The sequence below is a fragment of the Hypanus sabinus genome, chromosome 2 (assembly GCF_030144855.1).
Source record: "Hypanus sabinus isolate sHypSab1 chromosome 2, sHypSab1.hap1, whole genome shotgun sequence".
Taxonomy (NCBI): Eukaryota; Metazoa; Chordata; class Chondrichthyes; order Myliobatiformes; family Dasyatidae; genus Hypanus; species Hypanus sabinus.
The window spans coordinates 20,688,431-20,711,882 of NC_082707.1; the positions used below are offsets into that span (position 1 = coordinate 20,688,431).

Below are 23,452 nucleotides of genomic sequence, written 5' to 3' on the forward strand. Positions count from 1 at the left end.
ATCCCCCTCCACAGATGCTGCTGGACTCGCTGAGTTTCCATCAACATTTTGTGCTCTTCCACAGATCCGCCAAGCTCCTCCAGCAGGTTTTCAGTCTGGATTCTAGCATCTGCACTGTCGTCACTGACAGACTGAATTAAGCAAAAGGAAATGACAAACTTGAAGCAACCGAGTGATGTGAAAACAAAACAGATTTGTTTAAATCAATGCCCATCACTGGCCCTCTCAATAGCTGCCTCACCTCCAGTTTAGCCCCGAGATGTCTCCCATCGTGTTCCTTTGCATACTGTTCTTCCGAGTTGTCTGCAGTGGGTGATCGCGGTCTTGCTGCAGCACTGACAGAGGTGAGGTCCCCACGGGATATAAGCGTGCACATGTACGCATCGTGCGAGAAGACATCGTGGCGAATGAATTCGCAGAACAGCAGCACCAGATTTACAAATTCTGCCTTCTCGTTTTCGTTACTGAGGTCAGCTGGTGAACATATAATGGATAAAAACAGAGTGAGGACCAGAATTCATCATACGATGGTCAAGAGCACATCCTCAGCAAGGTGTAAAAATGCAACATAACCAAGTGTAGCATCATGACAGTCACAAACTGTTACAACATTGTCTTTCATTCCAATTCCAATTCTGGAGATCTGATCAGATACACAGCAAACTACCTCTAAAGAGTCAGTTCCCATAATGCCTCTGGGAAATGAGGACCTGAGTTATAGGGAAAGATTGAATAGGTTAGGACTTGGTGTCCTTTACCATAGGAGAATCAGGGGAGATTTGATAGAGGTGTACAAAATTATGAGGGTTATAGATAGAATAAATACAAGCAGACTTTTTCCGCTGAGGTTGCGTAAGAATAGAAAAAGAGGCCACAGATTAAGAGCGAAAGGTGAACTAATTATGGGAACGTAAGGGGAAACCTCTTCACTCATAGGGTGGTGAGAGGGCGGAACGAGCTGCCAGCAGAAGTGGTTGATGTGGGTTCGATTTCAGCATGCAAGAGAAATTTAGGTAGGTAAATGGATGTGCAGCATATGAGGGCTTATGGTCTGGGTGCAGGTCAATGGGACTGGGCAGAATAATTGCTGGCCGAAGGACCTGTTTCTGTGCTGTAGTGTTCCATGGCTATATGAATCTAAATGGAAGATATTCAACAGGGAAATAGCGAGACTTTATGGTCAGTATGTTCTCATAAGGGTAAAAATTCAAAGACCCTGGAAAATCAGGAACAGCAAAGCTGGATAAGCAAAGGAAAGAATGATGTGTTGGGTAGAGGGGAATGAAAATATCGGAAGTCCTTCAAGTGAAGTGGGTGCACTTAAAGAAACTTGGAGGACAAAGAGAGCTTGAAATACCATTGGAAGGCATGACTTGATGGCTCTGGGTCTGTAATCACTCGAGTTTAGAAGAACAAGAGGGGGTATGACACGGCAGCACAGTGGTTAGCACAACACTTTTATAATGCCAGTGACGTGGGTTCAATTCCCACGGCTGCCTGTAAGGAAATTGTACGTTCTGCCTCCAGTGCTCCAGTCTCCTCCCATAGTCCAAAGACGTACTGGTTGGTAGGTTAATTTGTCATTGTAAGGTTTTCTCATTATTAGCCTAGGACTAAATCAGGTTGCTGGGCTGGGCAGCACAGCTCGAAGGGCCGGAAGGGCCTATTCTGTGCAGTATCTCAATAAGTAAAAATTTAAAAATCAGTTCCATTTAATATCGGAGAAACATATACAACATAGAACCTGAAATCCTTATTCTTCGCAGACATCCACACAAACAGAACAGTGCCCCAAAGAATGAGTGGCAGCAAAAACGTTAGAACCACAAAGCCTCCTACTTCCCACTCCCACGCACAGAAACCCAGAGAACACCTAAAAACAGCAGACACGGGAGGATATTTCCAATAGTGGGGCAGTCCAGCACCAGAGAGCACAGTCTCAGAATAGAAAGACAGCCCTCTAGAACAGAGATGTGGAGGAATTTTGTTTCACCACAGGTCGGTGAATCTGTGAATTCACCAGAGGTTGATAGGTACTTGATTAGCGTGGGCACCAAAGGTTACAGGGAGAAGGCAGGATAATGGGGTTGAGAGGGATATCAAATCAGCCATGATGGAAGAGCAGAGCTGAATGGCAGAATTCTGCTCCTATATCTCATGGAGAAATCTGAAGTGCATTTAAAGAGTTAAATTTGCTCATACAACTGAACTAGTTCACTGGAAAGTGATACTTGCATGGAACACAGGAGACAGTGAAGGTCATTGATAATTTCTTTCCAAGCTGAAATCCTAATGTCACCATAACAACCGATGACTGTAGGAAAGGTCAAAAAACCTAAAATCCTAACACTCTCACTGTTGCATTATTAAAAACAATAGGTACAGTAGATGGTTAGGTTAATGTGGAAAGATACAATAGCAATACATTTACACTCAGTGGCCACTTTATTAGGTACACCTGCTCATTAATGCAAATATCTAATCAGCCAGTCATGTGGCAGCAACTCAAAGCATAAAAGCATGCAAACATGGTCAAAAGGTTCAGTTGTTGTTTAGACCAAACATCAGAATGGGGAAGAAATGTGATCTAAGAGACTTTGACCATGGAATGATTGTTGGTGCCAGATGGGGTGGTTTGAGTATTTCAGAAACTGCTGATCTCCTGGGATTTTCAAACACAACAGTCCCTAGAGTTTACAAAGACTGGTGCAAAAAAACAAAAAAACATACGGTGAGTGACAACTCTGAGGGCAAAAAAAACTTGTAAAGGAGAAGGGTCAGAGGAGAATGGCCAGACTGGGTCAAGCTGACAGGAAGGTGACAGCATGATGTGTTACAAAAGTGGTGTGTGGAAGAGCCTCTCTGAATGCACAACACGTCGAACCTTGAAGTGGATGAGCTACAGCAGCAGAAGACCATGAATGTACACTCAGTGGCTACTTATTATGTACCTAAAAAAGTGGCCACCGAGTTAATGTTCATCCTTTTATCTAATTCTTTTTCCATCGAGTTTCTGCCAATAACTTGTCTGAAAACTATGGAGAATTTGTCGATGTGGGTACAAGTGTCAACCTAGAACAGTTCTCTTCTCTCAGTGCTCTTCCTCAGAACTATTTTGGTACATTAGAAATACAGACCTTGCAGGCAGGTCAAAAGGAACAAGAGCACAAATGGAAGGCGAATACTTACTTAATACAGGAGCTTGGGTATCAAGGAATCTAAGCAGGATGTTCTGGAAAACAGGAAGGCTTGAGCTAGAAAGTGACACGGAGGAAATAGACTCTTTCTCATCCAAGACTTCAGACTCTCCACACCGCTGAAAAGACAATACATGAATCAGAAGGGTTTGAGCAGAGCCTCTCAACTTGCTCAAAACAACTCCTTCTTCAGCAACATCACCTCTGCTCCACTAGCCAACTCATTAAAATGCTACAAAACTCACCTCTAGCATTTTTAGTCAAAAGTCGTGGGGTTACAAGAGCCAGTGGACAACCATTGTGGCAAGCGAGACAGAAAACCAGTGTTTCTATCTTCAACGCCAGGGTTATAAATAGTGGTGTACATCTGGTTTATAAAAGTTTGCCTTTAACTTTCCTATGTTGGAAGTGATCAATAATCCATGATTAATGCTTGACATAGAATGTTCAGATTGTAGCCAAAATCTTGTTCCACATATCAGTGTGCACCACCCTTGAAAGTTAGCTCAGGAGAACAAAACACTGCAGTTTCAGACCATATCCGCCTTTGAAACTAGGTTAATGAATCAGTCGAGGACATACAAAGTGGTAATATACACTCAGCATATTTATTAGGTACACCTGTACATTAATGCAAAAATCTAATTAGCCAATCATGTGGGAGCAACTCAAAGCATAAAATCATGAAGACATGGTCAAGAAGTTCAGTTGTTGTTCAGACAAAACATCAGGATGGGGAAATAAATGTGATCTAAATGACTACGACTATGGAATAATTATCGGTGCCAGACAGGGTGCTTTGAGTATCTCAGAAACTGCTATTCTCCTGGGATGCTCACATTCAACAGTCTCTAGAGTCTACAGAGAATAGTGCAAGAATGGTGAGCAGCAGTTCTGTTGGTGAAATTGTCTTGATAATGAGAGGTCAGAGGAGAATAGCCAGACTCATTCAAGCTGACAGGAAGGAAACAGTACAGAGCCTATAAAAAGTTTTCACTTCCCCCTTGGAAGTTCTCATATTTTATTGTTTTACAACATTAAATCACAGCAGATTTAATTTGGTTTTTTTGACACCAATCAACAGAAAAGGTCTTTTGTGTCAAAGTGAAAACAAATTTCTACAAATTTATTACAGTAATTAAGCACAAAATAATTGATCGCATAATTACTCAGCCCCTTCAAGTCAGTATTTAGTAGATGCACCTTTGGCAGCGATTATAGCCTTGATTCTGTGTGGATAGGTCCCCATCAGCTTTGCACACCTGCACACTGCAATTTTTCCACATTCTTCTTTACAAAACTGCACAAGCTCTGTTGGATTGCAAGGGGACCATGAGTGAACTGTCCTTTTCAAGTCCAGCCACAAATTCTCAATTGGACTGAGATCTGAACTCTGACTTGGTGACTCCAGAACATTAATTTTGTTGTTTTTAAGCCATTCCTTTGTAGCTTTGGCTTTATGCTTGGGGTAATTGTCTTGCGGAAAACAAATCTTCTCTCAAGTCACAGTTCTCTTGCAGACTGCATTAGGTTTTCCTCTAGAATTTCCCTGTCTTTTGCTTGATTCATTTTACCCTCTACTATCACAAGCCTTCCAGGGCCTGCTGCTGTGAAGCATCCTCACAGAAAAAGGCATGCTTCACAATAGGGATGATGTGTTTTTCATGTTGTGTGGTTTTTGGCTTACGTCAAACAGCATTTAGTCCAATGGCCAAAAGGCTCCAGTTTAGTTTCATCAGACCATAGAACCTTCTTCCAGCTGACTTCAGAGTCTCCCACATGCCTTCTGACAAACTCCGGTTGAGATCTCATAGAAACATAGAAAATAGGTACAGGAGTAGGCCATTTGGCCCTTCGAGCCTGCACCGCCATTCAGTATGATCATGGCTGATCATCCAATTCAGAACCCTGTACCTGCTTTCTCTCCATACCCCCGATCCCTTTAGCCACAAGAGCTTCCTCTTAAATATAGCCAATGAAACCGGCCTCAACTGTTTCCTGTGGCAGAGAATTCCACAGATTCACCACTCTCTGTGTGAAGAAGATTTTCCTCATCTCGGTCCTAAAAGGCTTCCCCTTTATCCTTAAACTGTGACCCCTCGTTCTGGACTTCCCCAACATCGGGAACAATCTTCCTGCATCTAGCCTGTCCAATCCCTTTAGAATTTTATAAGTTTCAATAAGATCCCCCATCAATCTTCTAAACTCCAGTGAGTATAAGCCTAGTCGATCCAGTCTTTCTTCATATGAAAGTCCTGCCATCCCAGGAATCAATCTGGTGAACCTTCTTTATACTCCCTCTATGGCAAGAATGTCTTTCCTCAGATTAGGGGACCAAAACTGCACACAATACTCCAGGTGCGGTCTCACCAAGGCCTTGTACAACTGCAGTAGAACCTCCCTGCTCCTGTACTCAAATCCTTTTGCTATGAATGTCAACATACCATTTGCCTTTTTCACCGCCTGCTGTATCTGCATGCCCACCTTCAATGACTGGTGTACAATGACACCCAGGTCTCGTTGCACCTCCCCTTTTCTTAATCGGTCACCATTCAGATAATAATCTGTTTTCCTGTTCTTGCAACCAAAGTGGATAACCTCATATTTATCCACATTAAATTGCATCTGCCATGAATTTGCCCACTCACCTTACCTATCCAAGTCACCCTGCATCCTCTTAGCATCCTCCTCACAGCTAACACCGCCACCCAGCTTCGTGTCATCCGCAAACTTGGAGATGCTGCATTTAATTCCCTCGTCTACATCATTAATATATATTGTAAACAACTGGGGTCCCAGCACTGAGCCTTGCTGTACCCCACTAGTCACTGCCTGCCATTCTGAAAAGGTCCCATTTATTCCCACTCTTTGCTTCTTGTCTGCCAACAAATTCTCTATCCACATCAATACCATACCCCCAATACTGTGTGCTTTAAGTTTGCACAATAATGTCCTGTGTGGGACCTTGTCAAAAGCCTTTTGAAAATCCGAATATACCACATCCACTGGCTCTCCCCTATCCACTCTACTAGTTACATTTTCAAAAAATTCTATAAGATTTGTCTGACATGATTTTCCTTTCACAAATCCATGCTGACTTTGTCTGATGATTTCACCTCTTTCCAAATGTGCTGTTATCATATCTTTGATAACCGACTCTAACATTTCCCCCACCACCGATGTCAGACTCACCGGTCTATAATTCCCCGGTTTTTCTCTCTCTCCTTTTTTAAAAAGTGGGGTTACATTAGCCACCCTCCAATCCTCAGGAACTAATCCAGAATCTAAGGAGTTTTGAAAAATTATCACTAATGCATCCATTATTTCTTGGGCTACTTCCTTAAGCACTCTGGGATGCAGACCATCTGGCCCAGGAGATTTATCTGCCTTTGATCCCTTCAATTTACCTAACACCACTTCCCTACTAACATGTATTTCCCTCAATTCCTCCATCTCACTAGTCCAGTACTATTTCCGGAAGATTATTTATGTCCTCCTCAGTGAAGACAGAACCAAAGTAGTTATTCAATTGGTCTGCCATGTCTTTGTTCCCTATGATCAATTCACTTGTTTCTGACTGTCAGGAACCTACATTTGGCTTTATCAATCTTTTTCTTTTCACATATCTATAAAAGCATTTACAGTCAGTTTTTATGTTCCCTGCCAGCTTTCTCTCATAATCTGTTTTTCCCTTTCCTAATTAAGCCCTTTGTCCTCCTCTGCTGGTCTCTGAATTTCTCCCAGTCTTCAGGTGTACCGCTTTTTTTTGCTAATTTGTATGTTTCTTCTTTGGACTTGATACTATCCCTAATTTCCCTTGTCAGCCACGGGTGCACTACCTTCTCTGGTTTATTCTTTTGCCAAACGGGGATGAACAATTGTTGTAGTTCATCCATGCGATCTTTAAATGCTTGCCATCGCATATCCACCGTCAACCCTTTAAGTATCATTTGCCAGTCTATCTTAGCTAATTCACGTCTCATACCTTCAAAGTTACCCTTCTTTAAGTTCAGAAACTTTGTTTCTGAATTAACTATGTCACTCTCCATCTTAATGAAGAATTGCACCATATTATGGTCACTCTTACCCAAGGGGCCTCGCACGACAAGATTGCTAACAAACCCTTCCTCATTGCTCAATACCCAATCTAGAATGGCCTGCTCTCTAGTTGGTTCCTCAACATGTTGGTTCAGAAAACCATCCCGCATACATTCCAAGAAATCCTCTTCCTCAGCACCCTTACCAATTTGGTTCACCCAGTCTATATGTAGATTGAAGTCACCCATTATAATTACTGTTCCTTTACTGCATGCATTTCTAATTTCCTGTTTAATGCCATCCCCAACCTCACTACTACTGTTAGGTGGCCTGTACACAACTCCCACCAGCGTTTTCTGCCCCTTAGTGTTATGCAGCTCTACCCATATCAATTCCACATTTTCCAGGATAATGTCCTTCCTTTCTATTGCGTTAATCTCCTCTCTAACCAGCAATGCTACCCCACCTCCTTTTCTTTCCTGTCTATCCCTCCTGAATATTGAATATCCCTGGATGTTGAGCTCCCATCCTTGGTCACCCTGGAGCCATGTCTCTGTGATCCCAACTATATCATATTCATTAATAACTATCTGCACATTCAATTCATCCATCTTGTTACGAATGCTCCTCGCATTGACACACAAAGCCTTCAGGCTTGTTTTTACAACACTCTTAGCCCTTATACAATTATGTTGAAAAGTGGCCCTTTTTGCTTTTTTGACCTGGATTTGCCTGCCTGCCACTTTTACTTTTCACCTTACTACTTTTTGCTTCTACCCTCATTTTACACCCCCCTGTCTCTCTGCACTTGTTCCCATCCCCCATCTCATGTGAGTTTTTTTTAACAGTGTCTTTCTCTTTGCCACTCTCCCATAAAGCTGTGACTGGTGAAGCACCTGGTCAACAGTTTTATACGTGCAGTCTCTCCCACCTCAGCTAATGAAATTTGTAACTCCTCCAGAATTGTCATAGGTCTCTTGGTGGCCTCCCCCACTAGTCCCTTTCTTGCATGGCCACTCCGTTTTTGAGGACAGCCTGCTCTAGGCAAATTTACAAGCTGTGCCATCTTTCCATTTCTTGACTGAACTCTACTCCAAGGTGACTTGGAAATTTTCTTATATTCATCTCCTGACTTGTGCTTTTCAATAACCTTTTCACAAAGTTGCTTGGAGTGTTCTTTTGTCTTCATGGTGTAGTTTTTGCCAGGATACTGACTCACCAACAGCTGGGCCTTCCAGAGAGGTGTATTTTTACTACAATCAATTGAAACACTGCACACAGGTGATCTCCAATTAACTAATTATGTGACTTCTAAAACCAATTGGCTGCACCAGTGATGATTTGGTGTGTCATATTAAAATGTGTGAATACTTATGCAATCAATTATTTTTTGTTTTATATTTGTAACCGCTTTATAAAGATCTGCTGTCACTTTGACATGAAAGTATCTTTTTCTGTTGATCAATGTCAAAATACCCCAAATTAAATCCACTGTGATTCAATGTTGTAAAACAATAAAACGTGAGAACTTCCAAGTTCCAAGCTGAATACCTTTTATAGGCACTGCAACTCAAATAACCACATGTTAAAACAGTGGTGTGCAGAAGAGCAGCTCTGAATGCTCAACATATTAAACCTCGATACGAAGGGGCTGCAGCAGCAGAATGCCTTGAACTTACATTCATGTGCAATTATACTGTATGGTTTGTATATTATTAATTTAATTCACACATAATTCACCTGCTTATATCAGCAGTGCAGAAAGAATCTCCTGAATTGAACTTTCCTGACACTTGGATGCTGGTGTCCAGAATTTCATTGTGATACTTGGTGTGATTACTCACCTCTGCTTCAATCTCAGCCTGCCTCTTCTCCAGCAGCTTTGCAACCGTCATAGCTCGGTGCTTCCCACACCGTTTGCAGCTCACCGCCCACTCACACAGTAAAGTCACAACAGCCTCGTCGTTAGGTGCAATTTGCTGCGGGGTCCAGAAAGGAGAAAGGGGTTACAGAGAACTGCACGGGCAGCTGGCGATTTCCGCAAGGGGAGGAGAGGACAGTGCCGGTGAAAAGGGGCATGCAGGGGGAAGAGGAAAGGGGGTATATGCGGGGGCTGATGAGCAGGCATTGGGTGAAAAAGGTGGGTGTTGGGGGAGGGAAAGGAGGGCAAGAAGGGGGGAGGAAGGAGGGCGGAAAGGGGTGAGGAAGATGGGTGGAGTATGGTGAGGAAGGCGGACAGGGAGGGGGTGAAGGCGGGCAGGGAGGGGGTGAAGGTGAGCAGGGGGGAGTCAAAATCAAGTGGAGAAGTGGGAAGTGGGTAGGGTTTAGGGGAAGCAGGTGGGCTACGGATATGGTTGAAAAATGAAAGACCATAAGGGAGGCAGAAATAATGATGACCAGGTATAGTTATTATTTTTACCTTAAGCACTGAGCATTACATGGCACAAGTAAGAACTAAACTTCTCAATCCTAAAACTCCATTACATGCAGTTGAACAACAGAACGTCACCACCTGCAGATTCCCCTTGAAACTATATAACATTCCAGACTCAGATATATCATTCCCCTTTGTCATTTCCTGATGTAAGCCCTGGAATTCCATATCTAATACTACAATGAAAGGGTTGCAGAGACTGCTGTCATTGTAGAGCTATGTTCCCTCAATGCTGCCCCGCAAAACTCACTTCAGGAAGGGGAAGTCGAGGGCCACACCAGAGGGATCAGCAGTGGAAAGGGTGAGCAGTTTCGACATATTGATGCAATCAGTTAAGAGGACACGCCAGCGCTTTACTTCATTAGGGATTTGAGGAGATTTGGGATGTCACCAAAGAGTCAAGCAAATTTCTACATATGTACCATGGAGAGAATTCTAACAGGTTGCATCACCACCTGGTACAGAAGCTCCAATTCACAGAATGATAAAAAGCTACCGAGGGCCGTAAACGTAGCCTGCTCCTTCACGGGCACTACCTTCCCCACCATCAAGGACACTTTCAATAAGTGATACCTTAAGAAGGTGGATTCTATCATTAAGGACCTTAACCACCCAGGACATGCCCTCTTCTCATTGTACAATCAGAGAGGAGGCACAAGAGCCCGAAGACAAATCTTTTAGGAACAGCTTCCTCCCTTACACCATCCAATTTCTGAACACTTTTGCATGTTCTCCTCTCCTTTGCGCTACATTTATTCTTTTATTTTATATTCATTGCAGCAACTTATGGTAATTTATGTGTTGCACCGTACTGCTGCCACAAAACAAATTTCACAGCATATGTCAGTGGTAATAACCCAATTCTGATTCTCAGCAGCAGTTCTGCCACCATCGATGAATAATACTGCCTCTCCAGCAACACGCGCCCCCAGGCTACGACAGGATTTCGCCCCACGGTAACGCGGCTGAGAACCGAGTTCCCACCCGGCAGAAGATGAATTCAGTCCCAAGCAGTTGGAAGAACTGTCCCCAGGTCTACAGAACGCTCATTAATACATACAGATGTACAAAAGTCCAGTGCGTTAACACGGGGAAAGCTGCAATTGCAAGGCAGTGAGCTAATCAGTTCTGCCCTGGGTGAAATAGACAATGAAAACCGTCGCTGAACCACAGTGATTACAGCAGTGTGATAGGCATGGCAGCAGAAACGAAATATAACAGTTTAATTTCATCCATTGACTATACACTTTACTGGGTACAGCAGTGTGCCTAATAAAGTGACCACAGGAGGGGAACCGAAGGGATCTTCTGCTGCTGTAGCCCATCCACTTTAATCAAGGTCCGACGTGTTGTGCATCCAGAGATGCCTCTCTCCACACCACTGCTGCAACCTGTGGTTAATTGAGTGTAACTCACAGTTCCCTACATCACATTTCTCCTTATCCCGGTGTTTGGTCAGAACAACAACTGAACCTTTTGACCATGTCTGCATGCTTTTATGTACCAAGTTGCTGCCACATGATTGGCTGACGAGATATTTGCACTAATGAAGAGGTGTGCCTAATTAACTGGCCACTGAGCATAAAAGCAAGTAATTCAGTGAATTGGCATTAATTCATAACAGTAATCATGAAACTAAGACATTGCTAAACAAACACATTTAGACACACAGATGCTGCAGAAGCTGGAATGTGTAGCGACAATCTGCTGGAGGAACTCAGCCAGTCGAGCAGCGTCTGTGGGAGAAAGGAGTGAGCAGCAGGATGCGTTATGGCCCTATATGCCCCTTGTGGCTAAGGGGATCTGGGGTATGGATAGAAAGTAGATACAGGGTTCTGAGTTGGATGATCAGCCATGATCATACTGAATGGCGGTGCAGGCTCGAAGGGCCGAACGGCCTACTCCTGCACCTATTTTCTATGTTTCTATGTTATCAGTGCATCAGGGACGCAGAATCAAAAAGGGTGGCAAATACAGTATTCAAAGTGGTCTATCTCAATGCACAGAGTATAAAAAATAAGGTGGGTGATCTTGCTGCACTTTTACAAACTGTCAGGTATGATGTGACCATCACTGAATCGTGGCTAAGGTATGGTTGTTGTTGAGAGCTGAATGTCCATGGTTACACAACGTACCAGAGGGACAGGAAGGTAGGCAGAGGGGTTGGCGTGGCTCTGCTGGTAAAGAATGGCATGAAATCACACAGGATCGGAAGATGCTGAATCCCTGTGGGTTGAGTTAAAAAACTACAAAGGTAAAAGGACCCTGATGCAACTATGTACAGGCCTCCAGATTTCAGATTACAATGGGATATAGAAAAGGCAGCATTATGATAGTCATGGGAAATTTTAACATGTAGGTAGATTGTGAAAATCAGATCAGTAATGGATCTCAAGAGAGTGAGTTTGAATGCCTATGAGACGGATTTTTAGAGCAGTTTGTCATTGAGCCTATTAGGGGATCAGTTATACTGGATTGGGTGATATGTAATGAACTGGAGCAATTAGGGAGATTAAGGAAAGTCAAAGCTTATTTTAAAGCAAAAGAGAGGGCATACAACAAAGCAAAAATTAGCAGGAAGATAGAGGCTTCGGAAGCTTTTAAAAACCTACAGTAAACAACTAAAAGAATCATTAGGACGGAAAAGTTGAAATACAAAAGGAACCTAGCAAACAATATCAAGGTAGATTACAAGAAAGCATTTTCAAAATGAGAGTGGATATAGGACTGCTAGAAAATGAGGCCACACAAATAATAACAGAGAACAAGGAGATGGCAGATGAACTAAATGAGTATTTTGCATCAGCCTTCACTGTGGAAGACACTAACAGTGTCCAAAGTTTTGAAGGGTGTAGGGGAAGAGAACAGTTACTATAACAAGGCAAAAGGTGCTCAAGAAGCTGAAAGACCTAAAGGTGCCTATGTCACTTGGACCAGATGAACCTCACCCTAGGGTTGTGAAAGAGGTAACAGTAGAGATTGTGGGGGCATTAGTAATGATCTTTCAAGAATCTGGCATGGTTCCGGAGGACTGGAAAATTAGAAGCATCACTCCACTCTTTAAGGAAAGAAGGAGGCAGCAGAAAGGAAATTATAGACCAGTTAGCCTGACCTCAGTGGTTGGGAAGATGTTGGAGTCAACTGTTAAGGATGAGGCTATGGAGTACTTGGTGACACAGGACAAGATAGGACAAAGTCAGCATGGTTTCCTGAAGTGAAAAGCTTGCCTGACAAACCTGTTGGAATTCTTTGAGGAGATTACAAGTGGGTAGGTAAAGTGGATGCACTGGATGTTGCATCTTTGGGTTTTCAGAAGGCCTTTCACAAGGTGCCACACATGAGGCTGCTTACCAAGATAAGAACCCATAGTATTACAGGAAAGTTACTGGCATGGTTAGACCATCGGCTGATTGGTAGGAGGCAGTGAGTGGAAATAAAAGGATCTTTTTCTGGTTGACTGCCAGTGACTAGTGGTGTTCCGCTGGGGTCGGTGTTGCGACTGCTTCTTTTTATGCTGTATATCAATGACTTAGATGATGGAATAGGTAGTTTTGTTGGCAAGTTTGCAGATGACACAAAGATTGGTGGAGGGACAGGTAATGCTGAAGAAACAGGAAGGCTGCTGAAGGACTTTGACAGATTAGCAGAATGGGCAAGAAAGTGGCAAATGAAATACAATGTTGGAAAACGTATGGTCATGCACGTTGGTAGTAGAAATAAATGTGCAGACTATTTTGTAAGCGGAGAGAAAATCCAAAAATCTGAGATGCAAAGGGACTTGGGAGTCCTTGTGCAGAACACCCTAAAAGTTACCTTGCAGGCTAAGTCGGTGGCGAGGAAGGCAAATGCAATGTTAACATTCATTTCAAGAGGTCTAGAATACAAGAGCAAGGATGTGATGCTGAGGCTTTATAAGGCACTGCTGAGGCCTCACCTTGAGTATTGTGAACAGTTTTGGGCTCCTTATCTGAAAAAAAGATGTGCTGGCTTTGGAGAGAGTTCAGAGGAGCTTCACAAGGAAGATTCTGGGAATGAAAGGGTTATCATATGAGGAATGTTTGATGGCTCTGGGTCTGTACTCACTGGAATTCAAAAGGATGAGGAAGATTCTCAATGAAACTTTTCAAATATCGAAAAGATTAGACAGAGTAGATGGGGAAAGGACCTTTCCCATGATGGAAGAGTCCAGGACAACAGGGCACAGCCTCAGGTTAGGGGGCATCCATTTAAAACAGAGATGTGGAGAAATTTCTTTAGCCAGAGGGCGGTGAATTTGTAGAATTTGTTACCACAGGCAGCTGTGGAGGCCAGGTCATTGGGTGAATTTAAAGCAGAGATTGATAGGTTCTTGACTGGACACGGTATCAGAGTTTACAGGGAGAAGACCAGGGAGAGGGTCTGAGGAGGGGAAAAAAGGATCAGCCACTATTCAATGGGCAAATGGCCTAATTCTACACCTATGCCTTATGGTGCTAGTGATGTTTTGGTTTGAAACCTTTAATCAGGTCTCCTGGTTCTGACCTGAATCATCAACAATTCCTTCACTCCACCCCACAGATGCTGCTCAACCCACCATAGACTGTGTTTGGTTATAAATTCCTTAAGCCAATAAATGTTGAACTGCTCAAACAACCTTTCAAAGACTCCTCATCACATGATCTTGATATTTATTATTATCATTTGTTCCTTTTAGTATTTGCACAATCTGTTGTCTTTTGCACACTGGTTGAACACCACAGTCGGATGGTTTTCCACTGATTCTGTTACAGCTATTACTCTATAAATTTATTGAGAATGACCATAAGAAAATGAATCTCAAGAGTTGTAAATGGTGACATGTATGTACTTTGAACATAAATTTACTTTGAACATAGAACCAGAATTAGGTTGGCCTTTAGAATCTGTTCCAACATTTTATCATGGCGGCACACACAAAACGCTGGTGGAATCCAGCCGGCTAAATTTTTCAGGACAAAGCCCTTCATCGGGACTGTGATGAAGGATCTTGCCTCTTCACTCGTTTCCACAGACGCTGCTTGGCCTGCTGAGTTCCTCCAGCATTTCACTTGTGATGCTCGGATTTCCAGCATTTGCAGATTTGCTCATCCTCTATCATGTTAATTTATTTTCACTCTCAACCCACTCCCCTTCATTCACCCTGTCAACTTTGACGCCCTTACCAAAAAAAGAATTCATCAACCTCCTTTTTAAATAAGCCCAATAACTTGGCCTCTGTGGCAATGAATTCTACAGACTCACCAGCCTCTGGCTAAAGAAATGCCACTGCATCGCTGTTCCCAAGGGACATCCTTAGATTCTGAAGTTGTACCCTCTGGAACTAGACTCCCCCCACTCTAAGAAACATCCTCCGCACATCCATTCTAGCTAGGCTTTTTAATATTCAATATGTTTCAATCAGATCTCCCTTTATTCTTCTAAAGTCCAGCAAGAACGGGCCATCAAGCACTCATATGTTAACCCTTTCATTCCCGGGATCCTTCTCATGAAACTCCTCTGGACCCTCTCCAATACCAGCACAACATTTCTAAGACAAGGGGCCCAAACTCTTCACAATACTCCAAATATGTTTTAACCAGTGCCTTCTAAAGCCTCAGCTTGACATCTTTAACAATCAATTCAACAATAACCTGCATGGAAGGAAATATGCCATTTTGTTTTCGAGTTGGATGTAACTTATTAATAACACATGTACTGAAATGTAGTGAAAAGCTGCATCTGTTACTCGGTCTACGGTAGCTGGGACTCTAGAACCCACCAAAGTGATTAATTCTGCACATCATTAATGAAGATGGAGGGGGAGGGCTTAACTGGGATGCTAATTGTAGTTCACCAGTTGTCTGCCATAAAGCTAATGTTCAGTGAACTATAGTTGAGAGCACATTATCACCCAGTTGTGGGCTGCTTGAGCACTGCGGCGGGGAAAAGGTAACAATACATTATTTGCAGCAACGTCTTTTCACTTTCACTTTCGCAGCTCCACGCACCATGCCCACTGTGGAGGCTTCAGCTCCCTCCCCATTTGTGATTCGCTGTCCCCGGCTCCTACTTTCTGCCAACTTTCACTGCCTACTTGCATTTAGTCTTGAAAACTAATGAACCTTTATTTAGGCAACATGCACAAAATGCTGTGTGAGCACGGCAAGCGAGCTGAGGTACAGCACAGAATGGGTCCTTCCGGCCCTTCGCATTCCCCCAGTATAATTTGAGCACAACCACAATGACAATTTACAACAACCTACTAACCGTACATCTTTGGGCTGTGGGAGGAAACTTAAGCACCCAGAGTGTTATGAAGGACATTAACATTAATTTCATTAACATTCCTCAGTGGACAGCCAGAGTGGGCTGGTTGGATGGACACAGTCATTCAAAATTGATTGATAGCTGAGACCCCGTGAGTAGGGATAAAAGACAGGTCTGGAGAGACACCCTTCAGACACACCAGGAGGCAAACTAGTGGACACTGATTGAGTGTTGGAACCCACGGGAAGTTGTGGGGCTTCGGAGACTGAACCAGGAGGTCGGTCAGTAAAACTCACAGTGTTATAGCAGGGCCGGTGGGGACTTGTGTGTGTGTCCACTCATGCCAGAGTGACGAGTCCACCACAGAAGAACAGTCTAGCTGAAGGACAGAGGGGTCATAACTGAATGGCCACAATAACACAATGGATCAAGAAATCAAAGGAAGGTTTGACTGACTGTAGCTGTAACTTCTCACTCATTCTCTCTCTCTCTCTCTCTCACGATTACAACACAACAACCAGTATCTACCTCAACACGCATGAACTGAACTGAACTTTATAATTTTCTATGACAATTCATTTACCCCTAGACATTGATAGAGCTTGTTTATTATTGTTTATTATTATTCCTACACTTTTAGGTTTATTATTGCTAATGTGTGTTATCTATATATTTGCATTATTGGTATTGATTTGCTTATTTTGCTAATAAACACTTTTGAATATAGTACCACCAGACACCAACGGATTCTCCTTTCTCTGCTGGTCAGACACCCAGTTACGGGGTACGTAACAAGGGAAAACCCACACAGTCATGGGAGAACATCCTTACAGGCAGCACCGGGAATTGAACACAGCTCACCTACGCTGTAAAGTGTCATGCCAACCACCGTGCTACCACGTCACCAAAGTTACAGTACTTCAAGTTCAAGTTTATTGTAATTCATTTATACCACCAAACAAAACAGCATTCCTCCAAATCAAGGTACACAATACAGTACATATAACTCACATATAACACAGTAGAGCTAATAGGATTTGATGCTTCAATCCCTATGATAAGTCGGCACTCTCGATGTTGGTAGTGGGCTTGTAGTGACAAGGAGGATAGGTACCTCATCAGGGTCATCGCGTGGGCATCCTCCATCTTTGCTGTTTTGTGGACAAGCCCACGACACTTCCAGAGGGCTCAACAGTGCTACCTGGCATCCCAGATACACCCCCTCAGTTCCATACCCTCCTGTCTTCATCTTGCAGCCCAGTTGTTATCTTTCCTTTTAATCCAAGTCCAATTACTGCTTTCTTCTGCTGCATTTGACAAGGACTTGATTGCTTGTTGGAGTGAATAACCCCTCACCCCCACCTTCTTCAATAGACTGGTCATAGATGTAGCCACGAATCCCCCGTGTCCCACTTCTACAGGGAAAATCTTGATCTTCTAGCCGTTCTGGGCAGCTTCAGTTGCCAGTTCAGAGTACCTGGTCTTTTTCCTCTCATAAGCTTCTTCAACACTATCTTCCCATGGTATTGTCAATTCCACAATATATGCCAGCTTTGCTGTTGTGGACCACGGGACCATGTCTGGCTGGAGTATTGTAGCTGTAGTGTCTGGGGGAAACACTAGCTTTTTTCCAAGTCCACGTCTATTTTCCAATCCCGAGCAACCTGCAGAATGCTTACCTCTTTTGATGTTATATGGTGCTCCGGAGTTTGGCCTGCTGTTACAAATCATGTGATGTGAACATTTTCTTGCCGAGGTTTGTGGGAGAACATTTGTGGTGATTTGCCTCTGTTCCAAGATTGATGCCAGCTGTCTGAGAACTTGGTTATGTTGCCAAGTGTACTGCCCCTGGCTGAGGCTCGTGGTGCATCCTGTTAAAATGTGCCTTAGTGATCCCGGGGCTTGACAAAGAGAGCAAGTGGGGCTTCTCCCCACCACTGGTTCAGGTTCTGGGGTGTGGGTGGGAGGTCATAAGTGGCTCTGACGACTAAACTTAGCCGAGATCCCTCCATCTCGCAGATGTCACGTCAGCTGAGCTTCCGCTTTTCCAGGCTCTCCCAATTTATGTTGAATTTATGAAAAATGTTGAATTTCCCCTTGCTGGTTAAATAAAGTATCTATCTATCTATCTATCTATTAGTCCATTGGCCCTACTTGGCCATTGAGACGGCCCGGGCGTGTCGCTCTGCCTCCTCCTGTCTCCTCACCTCCTCCACCACGAGCCGTCTCTTCTGCACTGATGTTGCCTTGTGCCATTGAGGAGCCTTTGGGACGAGCCCGAGCCCGGCTCTCCCAAGTTGGACCTAGCCTGAAGCGAAGAGCAGACCTAGCACTCTGAACAGCTTCAGATGGGGTCCACTTCCTCCCCGTTGCCACACGGGGGGCCGCTGTTTGAGTAACAGTATCTTCAGATTCAGTGAGGATCATGACCAACCTTGCTTTGGTGCATTTAAATTCTTCCACAAGACTTGCAACTGGTTATTCTAGTTTGCCGTTCCCGTACAGTCCAACAGGACTTAGGCATCGTGGAAGTCCAAGCCACTGTTTCACATGTGTGCTGATCACTCTTTCGAGCTTTTCCACCTTGTTGATGGGTATTTCATACACTGTTAAAGGCCACATGAGCCTAGAGAGTATGCCCAACTGGAAGCACCACAGCTTGAGTTTTCCTGGCAGCCAGGTCTTGCTGATGTGAGCTATGTACATGATGGCATCCTTTTTGAGTTGTTTAAACTGCTCGGTGTCCTTGAGCTTAGTATCATACCATCGGCCCAAGCTCTTCACTGGCATTTCTGACACAGTTGGGACAGGTGTCCCATCAATATGAAATCTTTGATCTGTGACTTGACCTTTGACAATGGAGATGCTTCTGCACTTGCTGGGCTTGATCCTCATCCTCGCCCATGTGATGTTTTGATGAAGCTTTTCCAGAAGTCTCTTGGTGCAGGGGCAGTTGTCGTCAGTATTGTTATATGGTCCATATAGGCTCGCATCAGTGGTAACCTTTAACCAAACTGTAGCCGTTTTCCTCCTGCAACCCGTTTTGAGGCTCTGATAATGAGCTCCATCGCCATAGTGAAGGCCAATGGGGAGATGGTGCACCCCGCCATGATGCCTACTTCCAATGGTTGCCAAGCTGTGGTGAAGTCTGATGTGAGACAAACCTGCAGATCCTAGAAGTAGTGTTTTACCAGATTTGTTATTGTTGCAGGCACCTGAAAGAATTCAAAAGCAGTCCACAGTAGGGAATGAGGAATTGATCCATAGGCATTGGCCAGATTGAGGAACAAGACATGCAGATCCTTTCCTTCTTTCTTTGCCATCTCGATTTGATGCCACGTGACGCTGGTATGTTCAAGGCATCCCGAGAAGCCTGCTATTCCAGCCTTTGAATTGACGTGTCAAGGAAATGGTTTTGTTTCAGATACTTTGTAAGTCTTTGCGCCAACACGCTGAAAAAGACCTTGCCTCCTATGTTCAGAAGGTTTATTTGGCGAAACTGTTCAATGGTGGACAAATTCTTTTCTTTTGGGATCAGAACTCCTTTTGCTCTTCTCCAGGCTTTGACAATCACTTGCTTTTCCCATGCAACCCTCATGTTTCTCCAGAGAAATTTCAGAACATCCGGGGCATACTTGTAGACACAATATGGAACACCGTTAGGGCCTGGCACTGATGCCAATCTTGCCTTCTTCACTGCCTCTTTCACCTCACTTAGCTTGGGAGGGCTGATGTTAAATTGATGTTGTGAGGGTGAGATTGGTGGAATGTCAGCTGGGACAAGTATCGGTTCATCCTTTAGCTCATCAGTGTGGATGGTTCTGAGATGTCTTTCAAGGATCCACTTTTCTCTTTTGTGAAAATGCCTTTCACATATTTAAAGGGATCTTTGTAGAAGTTTAGTCTTGCTTTTTCCTTCTTTTTGCATCATTTTCTTAAATTCTTTGCTCTACGCAGCTTCGAGAGCCTCTGTTTTAGGTCCTCTTGAAGGAGGTTGATGCCCCCCCTTTCTTCTGCTGTTGCTTTTTTCCCATAACTTCCTTGGGCCTCTTCTTTCTTTAACAAGTTGTTGGATTTCCTGGCGAAGACAGGATTTGGGGGGAGGAGGCATTTCTTTCCTGCTGACTTGTTCCTTCACTCTAAATTTCTCCTTTCCGTAGTAAATCAGGTCGCTTATCTTCTCCAACTTCTTTTCTGCTGATCCCGATGCCACTTAAGGTCAGGCTCACGTCTGCATTGATGGCTTCCCACTCCTTGCTGTTAAACTTTGGCCATTTCATCAACAGCTTACATCCTTGCATGTTCTCCACTTTACAATGTGCCTGGCCGTGTCTTGGACTGCTGAAACTTCTTCCACATCCTGTAGGGTGCTGACACTCTGCGGACTGTGGGTTTCTTCCTGCCGCTGAGTATCATCCGACTGATTTGACCTTCCTCTGAACAGAATCTGGTCAATGCGGGGCCCTGGGTTGGAGATTTTCAAGCATTTCTTCCGTCCTTGATGAATTTTAAAACCACGAGTTGATGTTACTTTAGTCCAGCCGCACCCACAGGTCTGAAGAACATGTCCAGCTGCTGGTTTCTCAAGAGTATTGCCACTTCCTTGTTTCATTGTGGGGTAGGTGTAGCACTTGCTCCACTTGCAAGGATAAGTGCCAGGAGGGAGATCAGTGGGGAAGGACGAATGGACAAGGGATCCTTGTGGAAAGCAGAAAGTGGGGACACTCAACTGTGTCTGGTGCTCCCATATATCAGTAAGACCCGACATAGATTGGGAAACCACTTCATCGAGCACCTGCACCATGTCTACCAGAAGAAGTGGGATATCCCAGTATCCACCCATTTTAATTGCACTTCCCATTCCCATTCTGATATGTCAATCCATGGCCTCCTCTACTGCCAGGATGAGGCCACACTCAGGTTGAAGGAACAATACCTTATATTCTGTCTGGGTAGTTGCCAACCTGATGCCATGAACATCATTTTTCAAACTTCTGGTAATGCAACACCCCCGCACTTTCACCATACCCCATCCCCTTTTCTCGCTCTCACCTCACCTTCCTGGCTGCCCGTCACCTCCGTCTGGTGCCCCTTCCCCCTTTTCCTTTCTTTCATGGCCTTCTGTCCTCTCCTATTAGATTCCCCCCTCTCCAACCCTGTATCTCTCTCACCAATCAACTTCCCAGCTCTTTACTTCACCCCTCCCCCTCCCAGTTTCACCTATCACCTTGTGTTTCTCCTTCCACTCCAACCCACCCCCCCACCCCCCGCCTTTCAAATCTATTCCTCATCTTTTTATCTCCAGTCTAGCTGAAAGGTCTTGGCCCGAAACATCAGCTGTACTCTTTTCCCTAGCTGCTGCCTGGCCTGCTGAGTTTGTGTGTCTAACATTAAATGATACACGATGCAAAGCTGTAGGATGTATCTAGCAGGTCAAATCATGCTAATGCAGAAACAAAAAAACCTGAGCCAACATCACAGATTATCAAATCACAGAAGAAAAGCAGAATCGTGGAGTTATACAACACCAAACCAGGCCTTTCAGCCCAACTCATCCATGCCAACCAAGTTGTCAACCTGAGTCTATCTAAATCTTTCCCAACCATGTCTAAATGTCTATTAACATTCTGACTTTACAACTTTTTGAGTAGCTCACGTGGTCAGAACAGGCTGAAGGGCCTGTAATGTGCTGTAGATTTTCTACGTTCTATGTTCCTCTGGCAGTTCATTCCAGGAGGAGAAGAGGTAAAGGCCAGTTGTGGCCATGCAATGCTGTCGCCAGGGTACTGGGGGGGTTGACACTTGCACGCAACCCACAACAACCCCTCCTGATTTGGTTTGATGCATTTCACTGTACGTTTATATGTATATCTGACAAATAAAGCTAATTTTTAAATTGTTAAATCAATTACTCTACACTAAATCATAAGTATCTGACAGACTACAAAAGTTTTGTTGATGGTCCAAAAAGGCCACAGAATATATTACCTTCATTTAGTGCAGCAGTGTGTACTATCTACAAGATGCACTGCAACAACGCACTGAAGTTCCTGAGGCAGCACCTTCCAGACCTACGACCGCTACCATCTAGAAGGACGAGAGCAGCAGACACCTAGGAAATCCCCCTCCCAGTCACTCACCATCCTGACTTGGAAACATACCATTGTTCCTTCATTGTCGCTGGGTCAAAATCATGGAATTCCCTCCCTAAAGGCACCGTGGGTGTACCTGCACCTCGGGGACTGCAGCGGTTCAAGAAGGCAGCTCATCACCACCTTCTCAAGGGCAACTAGGGATGGGCAATAAATGCTGGCTTTGCTGGCGATGCCCACGTCCCAGAAATGAATAAATTAAAAAAATAGCTCAGGTACATAATTTCTTCTTCAGTCAAGAGCCCTGGCAAAACTTCCCCTGTAACGTTTGTATCCCTAGATGTTTGTGTGACTAAAAAGCATTGCGGCTCAGCAGAAACACAAGTGGAAAATCCCCTGAATAGCCTACAGTGACCTGAAGAATGAGAAACAACTACAGCAACTGTCTGGTTGTTCTTTGTGATGAGAAACATCAGTCGGCCTTGCCGTGGGCATCATCAGCCCACAGGGACACTGACCCTTAGGAGAGTCTGCTTAAGCTTAAGGTAAGATTTCAAAGCAGTAAACCATAGCAAATCAATTCCAGTGCCAGAAGGCTCAGTGACCACACAGTGCAGACACAGGAAACTGGCAAAACACAAGCAGAAAGGATGAAAAGGTCAACGCCTCCCCCAAGCTCCTGACAGAATTGATCAGGAATACGATGGCCATAATGGATTCATAATTGCTTACAAATAGGGATATTTGTAAAGAAAGCATCAACATGCTCTTGGGGAAAAGCGAGACCTTGTGGTAAAATGGTCGAAGAGATGACCAAGGACTCTGGGCTATACGGCTTCCAGTGCGCTCCAGATACCTAACTCCCAACTCCGCAAACAGATCCTTGACTCCCAGTTGAAGGAACATCAGTGAGCCCCTGATGGGCAAAAGAAAAGCTTCAAGTATAACATCAAAATTAGCCTGACAAAATCCAACATTACATCTAACAACTGGAAAGATATTGCATTCAGTAAAAAAAATAAAACAAAACATTTTACAAACTCAAACCCGTCTAGACCTTTAACAGTATGGGAGACCCAATCAATATGTGCAATTGTGTGCTATCTCTCTGCAGATTTGCTCCTCCAATTCTTGCTGACTATTGGGTTGTCTATAATATAACCACATTAATGTGGTTATACCTTTCCTGTTTCTCAGCTCCACCCATTTGGCCTCAGTAGACAAGCCCTCTAATCAGTCCTGCTTGAGCACTGCTGTAGCATTTTCCCTGACTAGCAATGCCACCCAACCCCCCCCCCCCCCCAACCCTTCATCCCTCTGCCTCTATCACATCTGAAACATCGGAACCCTGGAACATTGAGCTGCCAGTCCTGCCCCTCCTGTAGCCAAGTTTCACTAATGGCTGCAATGTCATAATTCCACGTGTC

At 44.1% G+C, this 23,452-nt stretch overlaps 1 protein-coding gene across 1 annotated transcript in view; it reads right to left on the minus strand.

The window, feature by feature from the left end:
* The window catches only part of LOC132406765 (mediator of RNA polymerase II transcription subunit 12-like protein), a 689,991-nt gene that overhangs the window by 490,840 nt on the left and 175,699 nt on the right, over window positions 1–23,452 (minus strand). The window contains exons 12-14 of the mRNA XM_059992729.1: window positions 9,080–9,214; window positions 3,190–3,316; window positions 242–474 (exon numbers count right to left, since the gene is read on the minus strand). Coding sequence (XP_059848712.1) covers window positions 242–474; window positions 3,190–3,316; window positions 9,080–9,214 — 495 coding nt within the window. The remainder of the gene's footprint in view (window positions 1–241; window positions 475–3,189; window positions 3,317–9,079; window positions 9,215–23,452) is intronic.